Raw genomic sequence first — 20785 nt, 5'->3', positions numbered from 1 at the left:
TAGATAACTGAAGCTGTGATACAGAGCATGAAGATGCAGTATGTGAAGAGTGCAACCTGGTTTAAATGATTCGGATGTAATAAGTATGGGTAAATCAGATATGAATGTGTATACAGGATCTATGGATACGTGAATCAGTACATTGAAAAAAATTGTTTGCAAGTGAAGTCCCTGAAGAAGCCCTGGAGTACAGGGGGAAATGAGGCTCTCATCGGATCGTATTGAAGAATATATCAGAGGAACATTGGATTGGGTTTGGAAGATCTGTTTAAAATATTGAACGAATTGGACTCAATATAAGGGAATGTTTGGTTGTTAATTACACTGATTCATTGCATTTGTTTAGAAATACACAAGGAAATAGGTGGATGTTATAAGGCAATGTAATTATTGTTAAATCTTAGTATGTTAAAGCCTTTGATTTTATGGGTTATGGAGAGTATGTTTTAGTGTGAATGTGAGTATGATGATGTTGGGGTAATGCATGGAAGTGTGGTATGGATATGAATGGTGTGAGAAGTAAAAGAGTAATGTGTATGGGGTGATTTTTTAATGATTATGTTTCACATAGGTCCATTGTAATTTGGATAATAAAGCATTAGATTCAATTGGATTCAGACATTGTATAATATTTATTGAATTACCTCCATTTTCTTACGATAGTACTTTCTAAGTTTTGGAGGGTATGAACATGTTTGCAGCTTTACGTATGTCAGCTATTGGCACCGAACGACAGTATGCTACTGAGGTTGGACATTGCTCTCACAGAATGCGCCTTTACGCGCCCCTGGAGAGGAAGGCCTGCTCTTTCATAGCAGAATGCTATACAATCTGCCAGCCAGATGGAGAGAGTTTGTTTGCCCACTGCTTTACCTGGTTTGTTTGGATCAAAAGAAACAGAGTTGAGAGGAGTTCCTATGGACTGCAGTGCGGTCTAGGTAATATGCAAGTGCACGTTTACAGTCCAAGGTGTGCAAAGCCCTCTCACCTTGGTGAGAGTGAGGTCTTGGGAAGAATATGATATGTTCACCTTATTTCATATTGTCTGTAAAGCTTGTTGCTATTTATTGTAAACCGAGGTGATGTTATTAACGTGCCGCGGTACATAAAAAATCACTAAATAAAATAAATAAAATAAAATAAATAAGAATGTGGGCAATACTATGTACTGATTCAAATGGAATTCCGTGACTATCTTGGGAAGGAATTTTGGATGTGTATGGAGTACCACTTGGTCATGTAGGAATTTTGTATAAGGTGAGTATGTGACAAGTGCTTGCAACTCACTACTCTTCTAGCAGATGTAATGGCTATTAAGAAGATAGTCTTCCAAGTGAGAAATTTAATATCACAGGAATCCATGGGTTCAAAGGGAGGACGTATCCCCTACGGTATTATGGTAAGCTGCGATTGCACTTAAGTGTACCCTGACTGATGAGGTCTGGAGACCAGAGTCTGAGAGGTGCCACAGGTAGTCTAATAAAGAGGATGTGGGGCAGGAGAAAGGGTCAATACCTTCCTGTGTACACTACATGGTAAATCTTTTCCACTTAGAACGATAGTTGTTTCGAGTGGAAGGTTTGCGTGAAGCTACAAGCACTTTAGAGACATTAGTGGAAAGATTGAATGGTTGCAATATCAAGCTTTCAACATCCATGCTGTGAGGGATAGGGATTGAAGGTTGGGATGTCGCAACCTGCCCTGATCCTGAGTTATGAGAGTGGGTGCTGAGCATCGAAGGTGGAATTGGCGTCGGTCCTGGCATCGAAGGCATGTCTCGGAGTGCATCTCGAACTGCCTGGCGGATATAACCATCCAGTTCCGCCCTTATAGCTGGTGAAGTCAGAGCAGCTATAGGGGGAGGCAGTGAAGGCGAAACCGGTATCTCCACAGGTCCCTGTGGAGGTACGGTTCCCGGCACTGATATCGGTGGGGATCGCCTAGGAGTCGCAGGCCTCGAGGGCAATAGGGACTCCTCTCTCCAAGGTTTCTTAGGAGTTGGTTCAATGGGCATCGAGGGAACTCCGGTCATCGGGTCCGATTCCGGATCCTGAGGCCTCCGATGTCGATGTCTGTGCTTCTGTCGATGCTCGACACCCTTTTCGATAATGGATGTAGACTTTATCTATGACTGGGAAGGGTTCGGTGAAGGCCAATCACCTGCTTCATCCGGACGACGTTGAGTTTTTAGAATAACTTTTCTAACCGCTCCAGCCGGAGACAATTGTTTTGAAGTTGAAGTCGACGGCATCAGCTGAAGATGAAAAAGATGTTCCATCTTTTCCATGCGCGCTTGCCTGCCCTTTGGTGTCATTTCAGTGCATCTCGGGCATGTTGACACATCATGTCTCTCGCCGAGACAGAGTACACATTCAATGTTTGGATCCGTTATGGACATAGTGCGAGAGCAATTCGGGCACTTTTTAAGACCGGTACCCATATTCGAAGGCCGGACTGCCGTCGACGACCTTCTGACTAGGTTTAATCGATAACGGAATAGACCGGAAAATTGAAATCACTCACCGAAGATGAAAAAGAGGGAGAACCCTTTGGCGGGATAACTTTTTCCGAAAATTCTGAAAAATGTTTTGTAGTGTGTATTCACCATATAGAGCTCCTTACCCGCGAGGCTAATAGCAGCGCGGAGAAAAGAAGACTGAAGGGAGACCCCTGTGGTTCGAGGGATCATGGCATGCTGGGCATGCTCAGTAGCCTCAGTGTGTCAGTCAAAAGTTTCTAGAAACTTTGACAGAAAGTTTTCTGTGATAGGGCTCCGTCACCCATATGTGAGGACTAGCATCCTGCTTGTCCTGGGATAACGGCATCTCTGATATGTTATTATAATTCTGTCTGTTCAGATCTGAACAACATTTGCACCAACCACGCTCTGCTTTATATAGTAATGCCTCGAGTTGCTTTAGTTCAAGCGTTCAAGCCACTGCTATTAATTGCATCAGTAGCATGGGATCTTTTTAGTGTTTGGGTAACTGCCAGATTCTTGTGGCCTGGTTTGGCCTCTGTTGGAAACAGGATGCTGGGCTTGATGGACCCTTGGTCTGACCCAGCATGGCAATTTCTTATGTTCTAAGGAGGCCAGTAAAATATTATTCCAGCTAGTGGTACATTCAGAAAGATCTTGGCAATCTGTGTCACTGATTTTGGGGAGCCAAATATCACAGTTTGTCAATATCAATTGGGCCTCTTAACTATGGATAACCGAAGTGGGTGAAAACGATCAAGGCTCATAGGAGCAGCTATTCAAAAAGTTAACAAAAAAGTGGTCACTCCATGGAGTTTCTTTGCATGAAATAGGGACACCTTGTACCAGCATTGTATTGCTAAAAAAAACTAAATGTAAAACATGGCCATGACCTATATATGTATACCCGAGAGGAGAGGAGAGACAATGGGGATGATAGAAACATTTAAATACCCTAAAGGTATTATTAATGTACAAGAAACAAATCTTTTCCAATGAAAAGGAAACTGAACTAGGGGGTCATGGGGAATGACAAGAAATTTATTTTTCATGGAAAGAGTGGTGGATGCATGGAATGCCCTTCCAGAGGAGGAGGTGGAGATTAAAACACTAACGGAATTAAAAAAAAAAAAAAAAAAAAAAAGTCATGGTATAAATTACTGCTTTGTGCTTCCAAGAAGGCACAGGGGTAACTTGCACAAAGCAGCAGTTACAATCCTAATTTTGCATTTGGTGGTCTGTAGGCCAGCCCGCATAAACCAATGTACTCACCTCCCTGCCCGGACCACCTCTCTTATCTTCCAACACAGCCTGCAGACTGATCCCCGCCCCTCCCCTCCCCCCTTCAGCTGGACACCGTGCTCTGTTATGGCTGGAAGCCACCAGTCTCACTCGTGGCAGGAAGCCACTGGCTTCACAAATGGCAGGATGCTAGCGGGCCATCTTGTACCTCTCCTTAGGCGCATGCACTCCCCCAATTAAAGGTCCAGCGGCAGGAAAGCTCTGGTGGTGCCAGATGATGACATCACTTCTCCAGGCATATAAAAGGCCACAGCTGGAATTCTCTCACTGCCTCAGCAACAGGTCCACCAACTCCTCAGTAGAGCGTGTTGCTACCATCATCCTGTCTTCAATTCCAGCATCCTTGTCATCAGGCCTTCAGTTTCTTCCTCATTGCACACCTGTTCTTCTCTTCCTACCTACCTTGACTATCTGTCCCTCTTCTCCTCTCAAACGGATTCCCTGGTTTTGACCTCTGCCTGATCCCAGATACACCTGACCACTCTTTGACTCTGACCACTGCCTGATGATGGATACGCCTGACCGCTGCCTGCGCCTGAACTTTGCCCATATCTTCAACTTGAGTGACCTTTGTCTGGCTATGATGCAAGGGCCTCCTCTTCTGCCATCAGAGACCTCAGCTAAGTCCTGCCAGCCCCGGCACTCAAAGGCTCAACCCACAGGGAATGAGGGCCGGTATAGGCAAAGCTTCTGCTGGTTCTCTGCCTCATCTGGGTCCACCTGCCGACGGTGGGAACCTGCAGGAAGCGTTAATGCTGCCTCAGTCCAAGGGTCCACAAGCGCAACACCTAAACGAAAGGCGCAGCAGTTACCATCCTAAACTGATGACAAGGAGGAAAACGGCATGGAGCATCTGTTATAACCCTACATACCTTGTTTGGCCATTTTAACATAACAGTGGCAGAAGACGACCAAATGGTCCATCCAGCTGCCGAGCAAGCTGTATGTGGTAGCAACTGCCACTCTGTGCAGGCTACTCCCATTCTGTTAGGGTAGCAACTGCCATACTATGCAGGTCATCTCCAAGCCTTATGTTAAGGGTAGTAATATTTACAATCAAAACCAGCACACCACAGCACAACTCAGACACAAAATGGACAGTCCCTAGTCCTTGAGGCTTACAATCTAGTCAAGACAAGACACAGAACAAAACCAAATAGGAGACTGAGTTACGAAAGCAAAGCTCTGACTGAGCAGGTTTAAAGTAGGTAGAGTTAAAATGAGTATTTTGATCAAGTATTATCAAATGTATGTTGTTACTGATCAACCTATTCCTATTCAGTGTAAAATATGCACAGAATACCTACCCTGTCTGTTTATAAAACAGGTACATTCCAAAGTCCCAGCTACCATGAAGCACTGACATCTAGGCCAGATTTGGGATATAAATGGGGTTTTAAACTATTCCGCCAGAGGAAAACACTTGCAAAACAGTAGGAAGAAACTAAACCAGGTGGAATTGAGGGAGATGAAGCTCTACAGAAAGTGGCAAGGAATCAACCATTTACCTAACTAGTGAATCAGCCAAAAAGTAAATCTGTAAACCTGTTCCCTGAAGCAATCTATACGTTGTTAGAGCTGACCAGGGTGGGGGAGTGGGGAGAGACAGAGCACTGTGTGGTGTTTAACAAAATGGGAATTCTACACCTATAAACAACTTGCACTTTAAGCCTACAGCTCCTTGAGATCACCACATATTCACTTTACTGCCAGAAAGTTACAGAACAAGCAGCTAGAAATTTACCAGATTATAACCTTTTGTGCAAAAACAAGAGCCATGCTATAAACTAGTCCACACCATGCTATTTTTGCTGCCGCTGACATCCTTATAACAAATTTGATAATCATGAGTCTTCGATAGCACTCAAAGTTACAATTGCAAAGATCTGGCCTTCTGAATTTATGTTGCCTACCATGGCAACTTTAAAAGCAAATAAATGCACCAAAAATTTAAAAATAATTTAACATTGCAGAAAGTCCTATTCCAGTACCGATGAAATATAAAATGTGCTTTTCCCTTTCTGTTGGTTAACATTTGTTCTCCATCTCATTTGCTTTATCTTTTAACCTTGTTTCTTTGTTCTTTTCCATTTTTTTCTTTTCTTCTATGCTCGTCTTCTTTCTTCATTCATCTATGCCCCACCTTTCATACTTTTCTTTAATCTCTTTCTTTCTCCACATTTCTTCCCCAACTCTCTATGCCATCTCTTGCCTGTCATCTTTCTATTTCCCACCCATCCACTTCGCTGCCTTTTCTCCCACCTACTCCTGAGCCCTTCAGCCCTCCTCTCTCTACTTCACTCTCCCTCACGTTTCTCCCCTACCTCAAAGCTATCTCTCTGGCTCTATCCCACTTTCCAGCTCTCCATCTCCCTCTCACTGTCTCTTCCACCTCCCAGCCCTCCATATCCCTTTCTCTAGCTCCACACCCTGCCCCCCCCTTAAAAAAAAAACAACAAAAAAACTTCACACACCTATCAGTATTCCCTCTGGTTTCCCCACCACTCACTCACATTGCATTTTATCTCTTTCCCCTTCTTCCTGTTCTTGTCCTCTCAGCCCACTTTTCAGTTCCCTATCCCTGTTCATCTCAAACTCTCAGCCCCCATATCTCTTCTTAGTGCTTCCCACTTCCCGACCCTTCATCTCCTCAATCCTCTCTCTTCCATCGCAACCGGAAAGCAGGTCAAAGCAACCACCACAAGCACAGGGAGTGGCGAGATTCAGGAGAAGCAACAAGCAGAATAGGGTTCGGTGAAAATGTTTCCTATCCCTCTGCTTAGCTTCTCCACCCCCTCTACCCCTGGGGTAGACTTCATTTCTAATCTGAAGGCTCATGCAATACAAAGATAGGACAAAGAGGTGGAGGAGACGGTAGCCATGGAGACCAGACACACAACACTTTCACTGTTCCCTGCGGTGCCTGCTGCCTCTGCTTTAGCTCTGCAATCTGATGCTGCCCAGCTTCTATGAGACTGGGAGATAGAAAGGTGTACAAGCTCACTACTGTCAACAAATCACCAAGATCAACGAGGCTGGTAGTTGTCAGCAATTTGGGCTTCCTTCTCTCGTGTGGCAGGGGTAAACTGGCTGTGTACCGTCTAACAGGCTGCCAAGAACCCCTGGACTGAGATTTATGATTTTAAACAATTCATCTTTCTCCACTGTCATTTTTAATGCACAGTAGTGACAATGGCCAGGGCTACATCAAACTCTCTGCTATCATGGGCCAGCTTTTTAATATCACTTTTTGCTGCTTAGTTCTGAAATTTCAGAAAGTAAGAGTGGCCAAACATACTTGAGTATGAGGAACATCCCTAAGGAGTATAAATTCTTTTGAAGTATGAAGAGCTTTACACAGTGTCAAAACTAAATATTCCAGCAAGCAACTGTTAAGCACATTTTGATAAACTATGTTATCCTGTTGAGTTTCCTTAAAAATATGCCATAACGCTGAAATTTAAGGAACATAGAGAAACTGGTATACAGAAAGAATAAAATGCTACAGCCACAGTCATGCAAAGCATCAATACAATGTTCCAAGACAATTTAAATTATCTTTAAAATAACTCCTGAGAGAGTTTGATGTTACTTCTTAAAACACTCATTTTAGACTTTACGACAGTGGGGAATCAGCAGCACAAAGCTTGCTGATTTCTGCACTGTCAAAGTTGCATAAGTAGACTTTCATTGAGAATGCCTATGGTACATAAGAATAATTCATAAAATCTCTTACCCTTTCTAGGTCCTGCCTGAGATGCATGAACATCCTCAAGCGGGTGTGAACGTTGTCATCTTTAGGTTGCATAAAGCCGTTGTGTTCATCCTCCTTGGGAGGCAGCAGTGGCTTGTTAAAATTACTTTTTCTCTTTAACTTCCAGTATTTATAGATGAAGTTCACAGTGAGCAGGGGAAGGCCCGTTTCCAATGCCACATCCTCCACCTTCACCAGGGTGTAGAACTCCTCTTGCAGCTCCCGCAGTTTCTGAGCACGGAGGCTGGTTTTCTCACTCTCTGTCTGCTTGGAGTCAGCATTACCCCTAGGAGCGGGCTCTGTATCTGGCAGTGAGCTCTGTTTGTTTTTACTGTGCTTAAGGCAATACGACTTAAACTTGACCTCATCTCCCTCATCCAAAATAGTCTTCATCTCCAGACTGTGCTCAAAGGCGCAAGTGACGTGGAAGGGTGTGATGCAGCTTTTCACAGAGCACTGGAAGGTTGAACAGTAAAAGGACCCAACTTTACAAGAATGGCACCATGGAAGTACAAAAATGTGATAATGATAAACCTGACTATTTAAACTGATCAGCTTTACTTAATGTTATGTAAGCAGACAAAACAAATATATATTTAAGAGGGCCAGGACTTTTCTCAGGCAAAAGTAAGCCAAAAAACCCAGCAAGAGACCTTTGAGTTTGTAGAAACAATTTTGAAATAGCACTTTTGCCTGCAAATTCTAGATGGCAAGATTCCGCAGAAAAAAAACTACAAACAGAAACCTATGCAAATAACATGGCAGAATTCTTAAATTTAGCACTGTTACCATTCAACTTTATTGCAACACTTTTTTAGCTACAAAATTGTACAGGCAGACTTTTTCTACTTTTGACATCCCAAACTTAAATTTGGTCAATAGTCTTATAACAAGGACAGAAATTAACAACCACTTTTGAAAATCACAACAGTCAGTGTGTGTGTGTGGGTGGAATATTATGCAACAGTGTGAGTAATTACAGAAAAAGGTATTCCTCTAGTGTACTGTAAGATGCAAAGCAAGATCCAAAGATTATGCCTTCATCACCTTAAAGTACAGTATGCACACACTGAACTATGTTGTACCAATTATGTATTTCATAATTGGTTTGATCAGCATAAAAGAATAGTTTAGGTGATAATGTCACATAGTTCTTGGAATATGGTAAATGCATGCAAAATTATATGTATACACACACAGTTTTATTGTATAAGATATACATATATACACATATATGGGTACAAACACCAAAACAAAACAGAGAACACCCAAATAATGTGAATACCTGAAAAACCAATCTTTTGTGTAAAATTTTTTATTTTCTTTATAACAAATTATTTAACTGATCTAAAATCTTAATATGGATGAAAAAGCCAGTTCATACCACTAACTCTGTAGTTATCTTACAGTTGTATTTTAATACACTGCTACATAAGCAGACTGAAATGTTACAAATTATCACTGGCATCCATATGAAACTATATTACATGAAATAAAAAAACTGATAGAAATGGCATGTCACAGCTATGACATGAAGCAAGCTTGCTCAAAAAATTATATATAACCAAGTTCTGTTAACTACCGAGGCTTGCTTTATCTAACAGCAAATGCTCGCAAATCAAGCTGGAATAAGGTCAGCAAACTGTTAAATAAGTTGGAAAAATAGTAAGTTGAAAAAAATGAGCTATATATTTAAATAAAAAAATGCAAACTTTTTTTATTTAAATGTATGCCTCACTTTTTCAGCTTACTATTTTTCCAGCTTATTCATATTTATAGCTTAAATGAGTACATACCTGAATGCAAGCACCAATCTTCAATTTGCACAGGCTGCAGACCAAGGCCCATCGACTTGGTGGAATGTGAGACACTTTTGTGATTGGTTCCATTCTTTCTGGACAAGCAATGCTAACCTGAAAGCAGAAGAGCATGGGAACCATTCCTTTAAGTCCAGATAATCATTTTTATTCATTTAATTTTTGAGCTAAAGAAAGAAGGATGAGAGTAGAATCTCAGATTAGATCCAAAGAGAATACAGAATACACTGCCACAACGTGCTGTAAATTGAAACACGGGTTATGAGGCCATTTTTTATGCTGCTTTTTTCTATGCACACCCAACTCTGATTTAAAGCACTCTCATATTATAAATATGTACATAAATGAATTATGATAAGACAGTGAAACTACCTAGAAAAAATGTTTAATTAAGGGAAGTCAAGCGTTTTAAGGGAGAAGTGGAAAATGAACTCTGAGGAATACTGTTCCAGAGTAACAAAGCTAGTAATGTCCTAAAATCAGGACTGGGCAGAAAGCGGGTTAGATGCAACTTGGTGAAGGATTCCAGGATGGGACATTCACCTTCCTGCAGAACATGAGACGCTAGAACTGTGTATGGTTTGCTATACCACAATCAGAATTTTTAATTTAACCCACAATAGTTGGCCAGTGAAGAGGAATCAAAAGGGGAAACAGGGTTGGGTGAAGAGTAAGATTGGAAGAAAATCTGAACTGCGCGAATTGACAGCACTTCTAGTGGTGGTGCTTGTAAAGTACACCCATAGCACAAATGAACAGAGACTGAATTCTATTTCTACTATTTAAAAAAAGAAAACATACAATGAAAGAAAAAAATCCCATACCTCTATATAAAACAAAAAAGGAAAAGGAATCACAAAACAGGTGAGCAACAGAACAAGATGGTGCATAATCAAATTCTTCTTCCGACTCCACAGGTTTTTATTAAGTTAGATTTAATGCCTCCAAAAATGAAACATTTATTGTATTTATTTATAAAATTTAGAGTCTGCTGATGCACAAATCTCAGTGGAAACATTTAACACAAAACTGCTCCACTGATCCCTCTGCAGGGCTGGCTGACAATATTAAATTTCATGCAGGGGAAGAATTTACTAACTGGCATCCATCCCAGCAAGCGCCTTACAGAGAACCACCATGTATGTGGTATGTGAAGCGCAGCATTACATTTAATGAACGCAAAAGGAGCCGTGCTGAAAGTACAGTGAGCCCTGCAAGTGTCTCTTACTTTGCAGCCTGGAGGAGATGAAGAGCCAACTTAATAAAAACACTTGAGGGAGCCACCAAACAGCTGGCAAACTACACAAAACATAAGCACTAGGAATGAGTTACAGCCCAGCAGAAGTAAAGGGTTCACTTACTGAAGCCCCGTCACATGGCCAGCAGGCTTGAGTCCAAATGTAAGTGGAGCAGAAGCAACTGAATGTGAACTTATATTGAGAAAGTAGAATAGGGCCCACTAATGTCTGAGGTGATCTGGGACATCATGGAAGTGAAGGGTTGAGTCAGTGAGAGAAGCTGGAGACCTAAATACATGGCCGACTGAACATTTATTTATTTATTTATTTATTTATTTGACATCTCTTTTATACCGATATCCGTTCGCACATCGCATCGGTTCACAATAAACAAAAACTTTTGGGCGGTGCCCTTACATGTAACAGATAACTTAGTGAACTAGGAAAAATACAATTAACTTTTGGGAGGAGCCCTTACATATAACAAACATCAATGGGTAGATGCAAAGCAATAGAACTGTAACTATAACTATATACATGAGAGTGCACAGTACAAAATCCCCTTCTTAGAACATATTCTAAGAAGGGGAATCTTGGATTGTAAAGAAGGCACTGCATAACATTGGGAAACCAATGGAAGCCACAGCCACATGGCCAAATGCTGTAATACAAGCAGAGGAAGGGGGCAAATTGAAGGATAACTGGTTTTAATTGGTGCAGAGTAAAATCAATCAGAATTGCTTTTTGTGCATAGCTATACTAAGAAATGATGCATAGCGCCACTGAATTGATAATTTATCTACCTTAGCTGAATCGTTTCTAACAGAGAAACTTAAATTTGTACACCAAAACTATAAAGAACAAATTTCAAAGCTATCTAGTGTGCTAAAATTGACTAAGGGAAGTGCTGCCTTACAAATCTATTTAAGTTGTAAGAAACATTTAGATAAAGGTAATTCAAAAATCATGAGACAGAAGACAGTGTCCTATTGTAGATTGGTAACTGGTTAAAGGACAGGAAACAGAGTATGACTAAATGGTCAGTTTTCTAAATGGAGAAAGATCAGTAATGGAATACCACAGGTATCTGTACTGGGATCTGAGCTGTTAAACATATTCATAAATTATCTGGAATAGGGAATAATGAATGAAATGATCAAATTTGCAGATGAGACAAAATTATTCAAAACTGTTAAAACAGTAGTGGATTGTGAGGAACCTCAGGACAGCTTTGCAAGACTAGAGACTCGACATCTGAATGGCAGATGAAATTTAACATGGGAAGTGCAAAGTAATGCACATAGTGGGAATGACCACCCAGGAGAAGGAACTTGGAGTTCTTGTGGAAAATATACTGAAATCCTCAGCTAAGTGTGGTGAAGATCAAAAAAGATAATATTTTAGGAATGATCTAAAAAGGAATAAAAAATAAAACAAATATATTGTCTGTATCAATCCATGGTGCAACCACACCTTGAGAACTGTGTATAGTTCTGGTCCCCAAGAGATAAAAGAACTAGAAAAGATGCAGAAGAGGGCAACAAAAATGATAAATGGGATGGAATTACTCCCCTATGAAGAGAGTTTACACAGGCTGGGGCTCTTCAGTTGGGAAAAGACGGCTGAGAGGGAATATGACAGAAGTTTATAAAATCATGCGCTGGGTAGAATGGGTAAATAGGGAAAGCAGAGTTGCTTACCTGTAACAGGTGTTCTCCAAGGACAGCAGAATGTTAGTCCTCACACATGAGTGACATCATCAAATGGAGCCTGGCATGGAAAACTTCTGTCAGTTTCCAGAACTTTGACTTGGCATACTAAGCATGCCCAGCATGCCCTATACCACGCATCCACGCGGGGCCCTAACAAAAATTAGATGAAAAATAACAAAAGGAGAAACCCAACTCTACGGGGTAGCGGGTGGGTTGCATGAGAACTAACATCCTGCTGTCTTTTAAGAACACCTGTTGCAGGTAAGCTTTCTCCAAGAACAAGCAGGAGGATAGTCCTCACACATGGGTGAATCCCTAGCTACAGGTTGCTTCCCAAAACAAAAGGGGATCAACAGCAAAAACTAGGTGCCAACGACACAACAGCAGTGCTATTAGTAACAGAGGCGGAGACAGCCTGAACCCAAACAATGGGCTCTAGGCAGGGAGAGTTGGGTTCTACACCTCAAAGAGAATCCAAAAGGACAGACTAGTTGAACCTACTCTCACAAAGACCATCCCTATCTAGGCAATAATGAGATGCCAATGTGTGGAGAGAACTACACATTGCATCCTTGCAGATCTCCTCCATGGGAACTGCTCACAAGTGGGCCACTGATGTTGCCATGGCTCTCACAGAATGAGCCTTGACATGACCCTCAAGATGTAGTCTCACCTGGGCATAAAAGGAGATGCAACTGCTAGCCAACTGGATAGTGACTGTTTGACAATAGCAACTCACATCATATTGCTATCAAAAGAAACAAAAAGTTGAGTGGACTGTCTAAGGGATTCTGTCCACTCTAGATAGAAGGCTAAGGCTCACCTGCAGTCCAAGCTGTGCCGTGTTCGTTCGCCTTGATGTGAATGGGGCCTGGAAAGAAAGTTGGCAGGACGATACACTGGTTAAGATAGAAGTCCGTCACCACCTTAGGCAGGAACTAAGGGTGCATGCCCAAGACCACCCTGTCATGATAAAATTTTGTATAAGGTGGATAAGTCTCTAAGGCCTGTAGCTCGCTGACTCTGCGTGCTGAAGTGACCTCCACCAAAAATATGACCTTCCAGGATAGGTACTTCAGGTCACAGGTGCACAGTGGCTCAAAAGGAGCTTTCATCAGCTGAGCTAGTACCATGTTGAGATTCCAAGACAAAGCAGGAGGCCTTAGGGGAGGCTTCAACTAAAGCAGGCCCCACATAAAAAGTACAACTATAGGCTGTACAGAGATGGGCGTACCATCTACACCATGGTGGTATGTGCCAATTGCACTCAGATGCTCCAATAGGTGTAGAAGGTAATCAAGCAGTTTTTGTGTGGATCAGGAGAACAGATCTAGATCCTTCTGCTCACACCACATGGAAAACCTCCTCTGCTTCAGTCCGTAGGGCTTTCTAGTGGAAGGCTTTCTAGAAGCCACTAGGACCCGAGACACATACTCTGAGAGATCGAGTGGTTGCAGAATTAACCTCTCAACATCCAGGCTGTGAGCGACAGGGCCTGGAGGGTTGGGGTGCCACAACTTCCCTCGATCCTACATAATGAGATCTGGGAAAGTCCTCAGAATGATCAGTTTCCAGATGGATAACTCCCATAGGAGTGGAAACCAGACCTGTCTCAGCCAATGACAGGCTATGAAGATCATAGTCCCTCTGTCCTCGCAAATCTTCTTCACCAGCAAAGGAATTGGAGGATTTGCAGACAGACGACCCTTGCCCCTATGACGGGCAAGGGCATCCTAAGCTGGTTTGCCATCCGTCCTGTACAGGGAGCAGAACAGAGTTACCTTCCTGTTCCAAGGGGACACGTCTATGTCTGGGCTCCCCCAGAGGCGAAAGATCCAATTTGCTACCTCCTGGTTCAGGGACTATTCATGGTGTCTAAAGGCATGACTCAGTCTGTCCATTACTACATTCTCAATACCTGCCAGATACTTTGCCCTGAGCACCATCCTGTGGGACAGGGCCCATGACCAAATCTGGACCACTTCTTGACACAGCAGGTACGATCCCATACCTCCCTGCTTGTTGACATACCACATTGCTACCTGGTTATCAGTTTGGATCAGGACAACTTTGTTGGACAGCCAATCTCTGAAAGCCCATAGCACGTACCTGATTGCCTGGAACTCCAGGAAGTTGATATGGCAACAACTTTCCAGAGCGGACCAGAGGTCCTGGGTGCTGAGCCCCTCTACATGAGCTTCCCAAACCAGGGTGGATGCATCTGTGGTTATGACAACTCCAGAAAAGATCCCCCGTTTCAGATTGGAGAGTACCTGCCACCAAGACAAAGAGTCCTGGTGGCACAGGAAGACTCGGATGCAAGCCTGGAGGCTACGCGTGGCCTGGTGCCACTGCAACCTCAGGGTCCACTGGGCTCTGCGCATGTGTAAACGTGCCAAGAAAGTGACATGGACAGTTGTGGCCAGGTGGCCAAAAACCTCAACATGTGCCGTGCTGACACCTTCTGGTTCCCCTGGATCTCTGCCACTATGTATCCACAGGCAGCCTGTGAATGAGGCAGGAAGGCTCTTGCCTGAGCCGTGTCTAGCAGGGCTCCTATAAAGTCCAATTGATGTGACAGACTGATGCGACTTTAGGTAGTTGATGACGAACCCTAGTGACTCCAACACCCGATGGTCAAGCTCATGGACCAAAAGGCCCCTGCCTGAGATGTGTTCCTGACCAGCCAATCATCCAGATAGGGGAAGACATGCACTTCCAGCCTACGAATGTGCCCTGCCACTACGGCTAGGCATTTTGTGAAGACACATGGGTCGACGCTAGCCCAAATGGCAACACTCTGTACTGAAAGTGCCGTTTCCCCACCATGAATCTGAGAAACTTCCTGTGATCTCGGAAGATCTAGACATGGGTGTATGCATCCTTTAAATCAAGGGAATATAGCCAGTCTCTGCTTTGCAGAAGAGGGATCAAGGTGACCAGGGAAACCATCTTGAACTTTTCTTTTTTTAGAAACTTATTCAAGGCCTTTAGGTCTACGATGGGACAGAGTCCTCCTGTTCTCTTTGGAATCAAGAAATACCTGGAGTAGAATCCCTGCCCTCTCTACCTTGGTAGAACTGGCTCAACAGCCCTGGCCATTAGAAGGGCGGAGAGCTCCGCAAGCAGTACTTCCTGAAACACTACTGGATCCCAAAACGGGCACAGACGGCAATTTGGTGGGACATCCAATAAATTTAATTGGTACCCATGATGGACTGGTCCGAAGTTATACTGGGCCACTGATTTGTGAAGAACCACAGCCAGTGACTGCATCTCTGGACAAAGACAGAGTAATCAGGACCCCATCCCCTGTTGATTACAGTGAGGATGAGGGTCCCTATGACCCCTGGGGGGAAGATACTACAGTCCTCCTCTGAAGGCTTGGAGAGTCTCCCCTCAGAACAGTCTCTTTCAGAAGAGCGAAGGAGGTTACCGGAGGACATATCCATCCCCAGGGTTTGTGCAGATAATGGTGGAAGCCATTTTGTTTCAGTTGTTGACGGAGGAAAACGCCAGGCACAAGATACTGGAGATCCTGCAGTTTGTGGAGCCTCCTAAGGAAATTGTGGTAGTCCCAGGGCACGATATCCTTAAGGAGCTACTGTTGCGGATATGGGAACACCTCCTTACAGTGCCTCCCATTAACAGGAAGGCAAACAGGGTTTACCTCGTCCAGAAGTCTACCAGATTCGATAAGTGTCAGTTCCAACTTCGAGGGCCAAGCACTCTCTGACCCATTCCTCTACGTTAGTTGCATTTGGGAGGAAAGTGTTCCAAGCGGCCATGCTCATTGCCCACATTGCCTCCTACTAGCTCTACATGAGCCAGTACTCACAGGACCTCTGGAAGCGGGTGCATGAGATAGCTGAGCAGTTGCCTCAGCAGCAGCAGGACGCCCTCCTATCGCTGATGTAGAAGGGCCTGGAGGGTGGAAAACATGAGGTCTGGGCGACCTATGATGTTTTCAAAAAAGCAGCAAGGGCCTCTGCAGCGGGAATAGACGCCCGCAGAATGGCATTGCTGCGGGCCTCAGATCTCCATACAGAGATTCAGGAACAGGTCACTGACGTGCCGTGTACTGGGGACAAATCTTTTTAGAGATAGGGTGAGGAACGTGGTGGCCCAGCTGCGGGACCACCATGAGACCCTCCAACAGCATGCCCCAGGGAAAGCTGGATGGGGCCAGCAGGCCATGTCTCTGCTGGCCTAGGCAGAGCTTCCTCCTTGGAGGAATCGGGAACAATCACTTTATCAGTCGGGGAAAGCATTGCTGCCCTGCCAGGCATCAATGGCCTCCTGGAAACTGGCACCAGCTGGAACAATGGTTCCAAAGCAGAGAGAAGATGCATCGTTCTGTCTGTGCCACAGGACTGATGCCCTGCAGTGTCCACTCCACCACCAGCTGGATGCGCCACTCCAGCTCCTCTTCAAACGTTGCCGAAGCCAACACTGACTGGGAGGAAGGAGGGGTGGCCAGATCTTCCTTGGATCCCCGAGGTGGATCAGCAACTGGCACCAGGATCAGTGGAAACCATCAGGGCATAGATGAAGGATGGGCACATCTCACCACGGGGTTGCTTTGAGGGCATCACGGCATGAGCCGACGCATCCCCATGCCCGGCACCGTGCAAAGGCAATTGGTGCTAATGCTTCCTCGGCTTCCCTTGGTGCTCAGCCCTGTCTTTCCCCGGTGTTTTATTTATTTTATTTAAAAGTATTTATATACCGCTTTTTAAAATAAAATTTTATCAAAACGGTTTACAACAGGTTAAAATAAAGTAAAAATAAAATAAAATATAACTAAAATAAACATAAAATACATAAATTTAGCTAAGTAGCTAGATAATTGCTAGCTAAAAGAAATTATTAATTAAAAAATAATAATAATGGTAACATGCCATGGGTAAACAGAAATAGGGAAGGTAAAAGGGATGAAGGGGGGGTGGGGGTGGCAACTTATTGGATTAAAATATCCTAGGAAGAAAGCAGATGGGATGATAGAGGAGAAGTTGAGGTAATATGTGTCTGATGGGTGAGTTTTGGGGAGATGAGAGCTTCATCTTTGATCGGGGAAATGCTTAGTAGGAGTATTAAATGCTTGTTGAAAAAAGAATGTTGAGGTCAAAGATGAGGAACCCGACTTCCTTGACTTTGAAGAGACTGAGCGTGGCCAGTCTCCGGTGCCTCTACCCACCGGCAGAATCAGAGGAACAGATTGTCCCACCAATGTCGATGGCGTGGTGTTCATTGGTTCAGCTCCAAGGTCCATCGGTGTCAACACAACCAGTGCTGAAGTTGATGGCTCAGATTTGCCCGACCCAAAGTGTTTCTCCAACTTGTTGAGCGCGATGTCCCTTTGGGGTCATTTGGATGCATTTGCGATAACCCAGGACATCATGTGATGCCCACAGGTAGAGGACACATCATGGGGTCCATGATAGACATGGCCCTCGGGCACCGGGGGCATTGACGAAAACTGGAAGTGGCCATGACTCGAAGCAAAAAAAGAAGGACACAAAACAGCAACGATGGCGGCAGGCAATGAAAACCAGCTGGCACCGAGGCACCACACCACAGGGAAGATCGAAATGAAAGAAAACGCACCCAAAAACGCCAAGAAACCTAAGGATGATATGGGAAGGACAGAGGGACCCGGCATTGATGCAATGCGAGAAAAACCCCAAGAAAAATCGGGGAAAAAGTTTTCCACAGTTTTAAAGAAAAAAACTGAAGAGATCATTCACACCATGATGTGAAAGCTCCGCAGAAAAAAAATGACAGACTGAAGAGGGACCCCACATGGTATAGGGCATGCTCAGTATGCCAAGTCAAAAATCTGGAAACTTTGACAGTTTTCCGTGTCATCTGATGATGTCACCCAAGTGTGAAGACTACCATCCTGCTTGTCCTTGGAGAATGTTTTTCACCTTTTCAAATACTAAAACAGGGGGACACTACATGAAACTAAATGAACACATTTAAAGTATCTTTTCATTACACATACAATCAAGCTGTGGCATCTGTTGCCAGAGAATGTGGTCAAGGTGACTAGCAAAGCGGGGTTTAAAAAAAGGTTTAGAGGAAAAGTCTAAATATATTATTAGCTAAGTAGGCTAAAGAAAGCTATTGCTATACCTAGGCAAATTAAGAGATGGATCTACTTTTTGGGATCTGCTGAATATTTGTGACCCAGACTAGACACTGTCAGATACAGGATACAGGGCTTGATGGACCTCGATCTAATCCAGCAATGCATTTCTTACATTCTTATGCAAGGCACCAGCCTTTGACCAGGAAGACCCCAGATTAAGGCCAGACTGAGCACTTTTTGCTCTGACGGAAGGTCACAAGTAGTTGGGAAATATCAGGAATATAGCAATAAACACATGATTCAAAATAGTTCCTTTATGTCATTTTATAAACACAATTGGAATTTCCCCAAAATTGCGGTTTGCACAAAGGCAATTGGAAGGGCACATTCTTATGGCTTCAGGCTATATATTCTGGCTGTGTCTGCAGCTCAACCCATTTTGAGTGGGAATGGAGGATAAATTAAACAGTATATGAAAACAGTAATGCACCTTACTCTTCTACTTGCATTGTTCAAATGGGGTATACATACTTTAATATTTATAACATTCAGAAAGCATTACTACATTTATTTACACTGCCTGCTGTTCTCTGCATGGACAGCAATACTAATGAAGTGGAAAAAGGAGCTAGCACTTGTAGTTCAGAAATGATTCGATAGTACATTCATATGATGAACTGTGAAAAAGCCACATGCAAGGCCAGATTATCTGCCTAGACAATATATTTGGATCCTAAACTGGGGCTCAATTAAAATTTAAATGTGTGGATAGCGTTTATTTATTTTATTTAGATATTTTATATACTGTCATTCCATGTAAAGATCACAATGGTTTACAAAAGTAACATTCACATTTATAAATCAACAAATGACAGGTTACAGAGGTAGTATTCATAAACAGGCATTAACATCTATCAAATGAAATGAAATGTTCCAATACATATTAAAGTTCTAGAACATAAAATAAAATAAATTTCACATATTAGTCTCTTGTTGAATTTTTTCCTCATGCTTCAGTTAGTATCTCTTGGCCTTCTCGTTAGGTTATATGCATTTTTGGATTGCCATGTTTTTAGCTCACATTTAAATCTCTTTCTATCTGGTATCAAACATAACATCTAAGGCAGAGAATTCCAAAGCTTTGGACCCGCCATAGAAAACACACAATATCTTTCTTGCGTCAGATGCGTGTTCCATATTGTAGGAACAGTCAATAGTCCTCTATTTTGAGATCTTAGTGTTCGCTGAGGTGTGTATGGTTGTAATGTCACACCTATCATACCGGTGTTACTGGAATAAATGATTTTGAATATTAATGTTAATACTTTATAATAGATTCTGGATTATACTGGCAGACATTGCAGTGAAATCAGTGAGGGCATATTGTGATCAAATTTCCTAGTTCCTAACAAAAGTTTTGCTGAGGCATTTTGTAATAATTGTAATGGTTTTAAGAGACATGTAGGAAGACAGAGTAATAAGGAGTTACAATAGTCTAGGTTTGAGAAAATTAGAGTTTGTAATACAGTACGGAAGTCCTCGAAAGTTAATAAAGGTTTCAGCCGAAGTAATATACACAACTTGGTGTAACCTGTGTTAATTTATTGATGTGCTTTTTCATAGTAAGGTTCTCATCTAACTGGATACCTAAATCCCGTACTTGATTTGAGGGAGTAATTTGAAAATTACCCAGGTCACAGCTGGTGCTTTAACTATCAAAGTGTTTCTATTTAACCAAATGATTTCAATCTTTTTAAGGTTTAATGTTAGTTTAAGTTGCGCTAGTTCTTGCTGTATTGCTTTTATATAGATTGAAAGTATCGATACTGTATTTTCAAATGATTTGGAGAATGGAATGTAAAACTGTATGGTCATTAGCATACAAGAAGAAAGTAATTCCTAAATCTGCCAGTAATTTACACAGTGGGAGCATATAAATATTGAATGGTGTTGCCAAGAGGGCTGAGCCTTGAGGGACCCCTGTATCAATATGGAATGTATCAGATATGTAATTGTCCAATTTTACTTGGACTGTTCTATTAGATAAGAAGGAAGAGAACCATCTGAGAACACTACCGTCAATCCCATGTTGTTCAGCTGATGGCACAACAGGGTATGGTCCACAGTGTCAAAGTCGCTGTTAAGACAATTAGCACAAGAAATGAATTTAAACATTAAGGGCCGGATTTTCAAAAGGTTACGTGCGCCGCAGCCTGGGAGGGAACGGGGGAAGGCAGCACGGGGCCGACTCCCGATTTTATAACATGCGAGCGCCTGCGCTTGTTATAAAATCGGGCGTTCATGTGCGTGGACCGGGTAGCATGCGCACATGTACGCCCACGCGCAGGTTTGAAAATTCACCCCTAAGCATTTAAGCATCCTTTACATT

At 42.9% G+C, this 20785-nt stretch overlaps 1 protein-coding gene across 3 annotated transcripts in view; it reads right to left on the bottom strand.

Moving 5' to 3' along the window:
• JADE3 (jade family PHD finger 3) overlaps nucleotides 1–20785 on the bottom strand; it is a 183912-nt gene that overhangs the window by 67817 nt on the left and 95310 nt on the right. For all 3 annotated transcript variants that reach the window (XM_029603618.1, XM_029603617.1, XM_029603616.1), the window contains exons 8-9: nucleotides 9332–9448; nucleotides 7518–7991 (exon numbers count right to left, since the gene is read on the bottom strand). In XM_029603618.1, the coding sequence (XP_029459478.1) occupies nucleotides 7518–7991; nucleotides 9332–9448 (591 nt within the window). The remainder of the gene's footprint in view (nucleotides 1–7517; nucleotides 7992–9331; nucleotides 9449–20785) is intronic.

The sequence above is a fragment of the Rhinatrema bivittatum genome, chromosome 5 (genome assembly GCF_901001135.1).
Source record: "Rhinatrema bivittatum chromosome 5, aRhiBiv1.1, whole genome shotgun sequence".
In the NCBI taxonomy this organism is placed as follows: domain Eukaryota; kingdom Metazoa; phylum Chordata; class Amphibia; order Gymnophiona; family Rhinatrematidae; genus Rhinatrema; species Rhinatrema bivittatum.
This window is presented reverse-complemented; position numbering and strand designations above follow the sequence as displayed.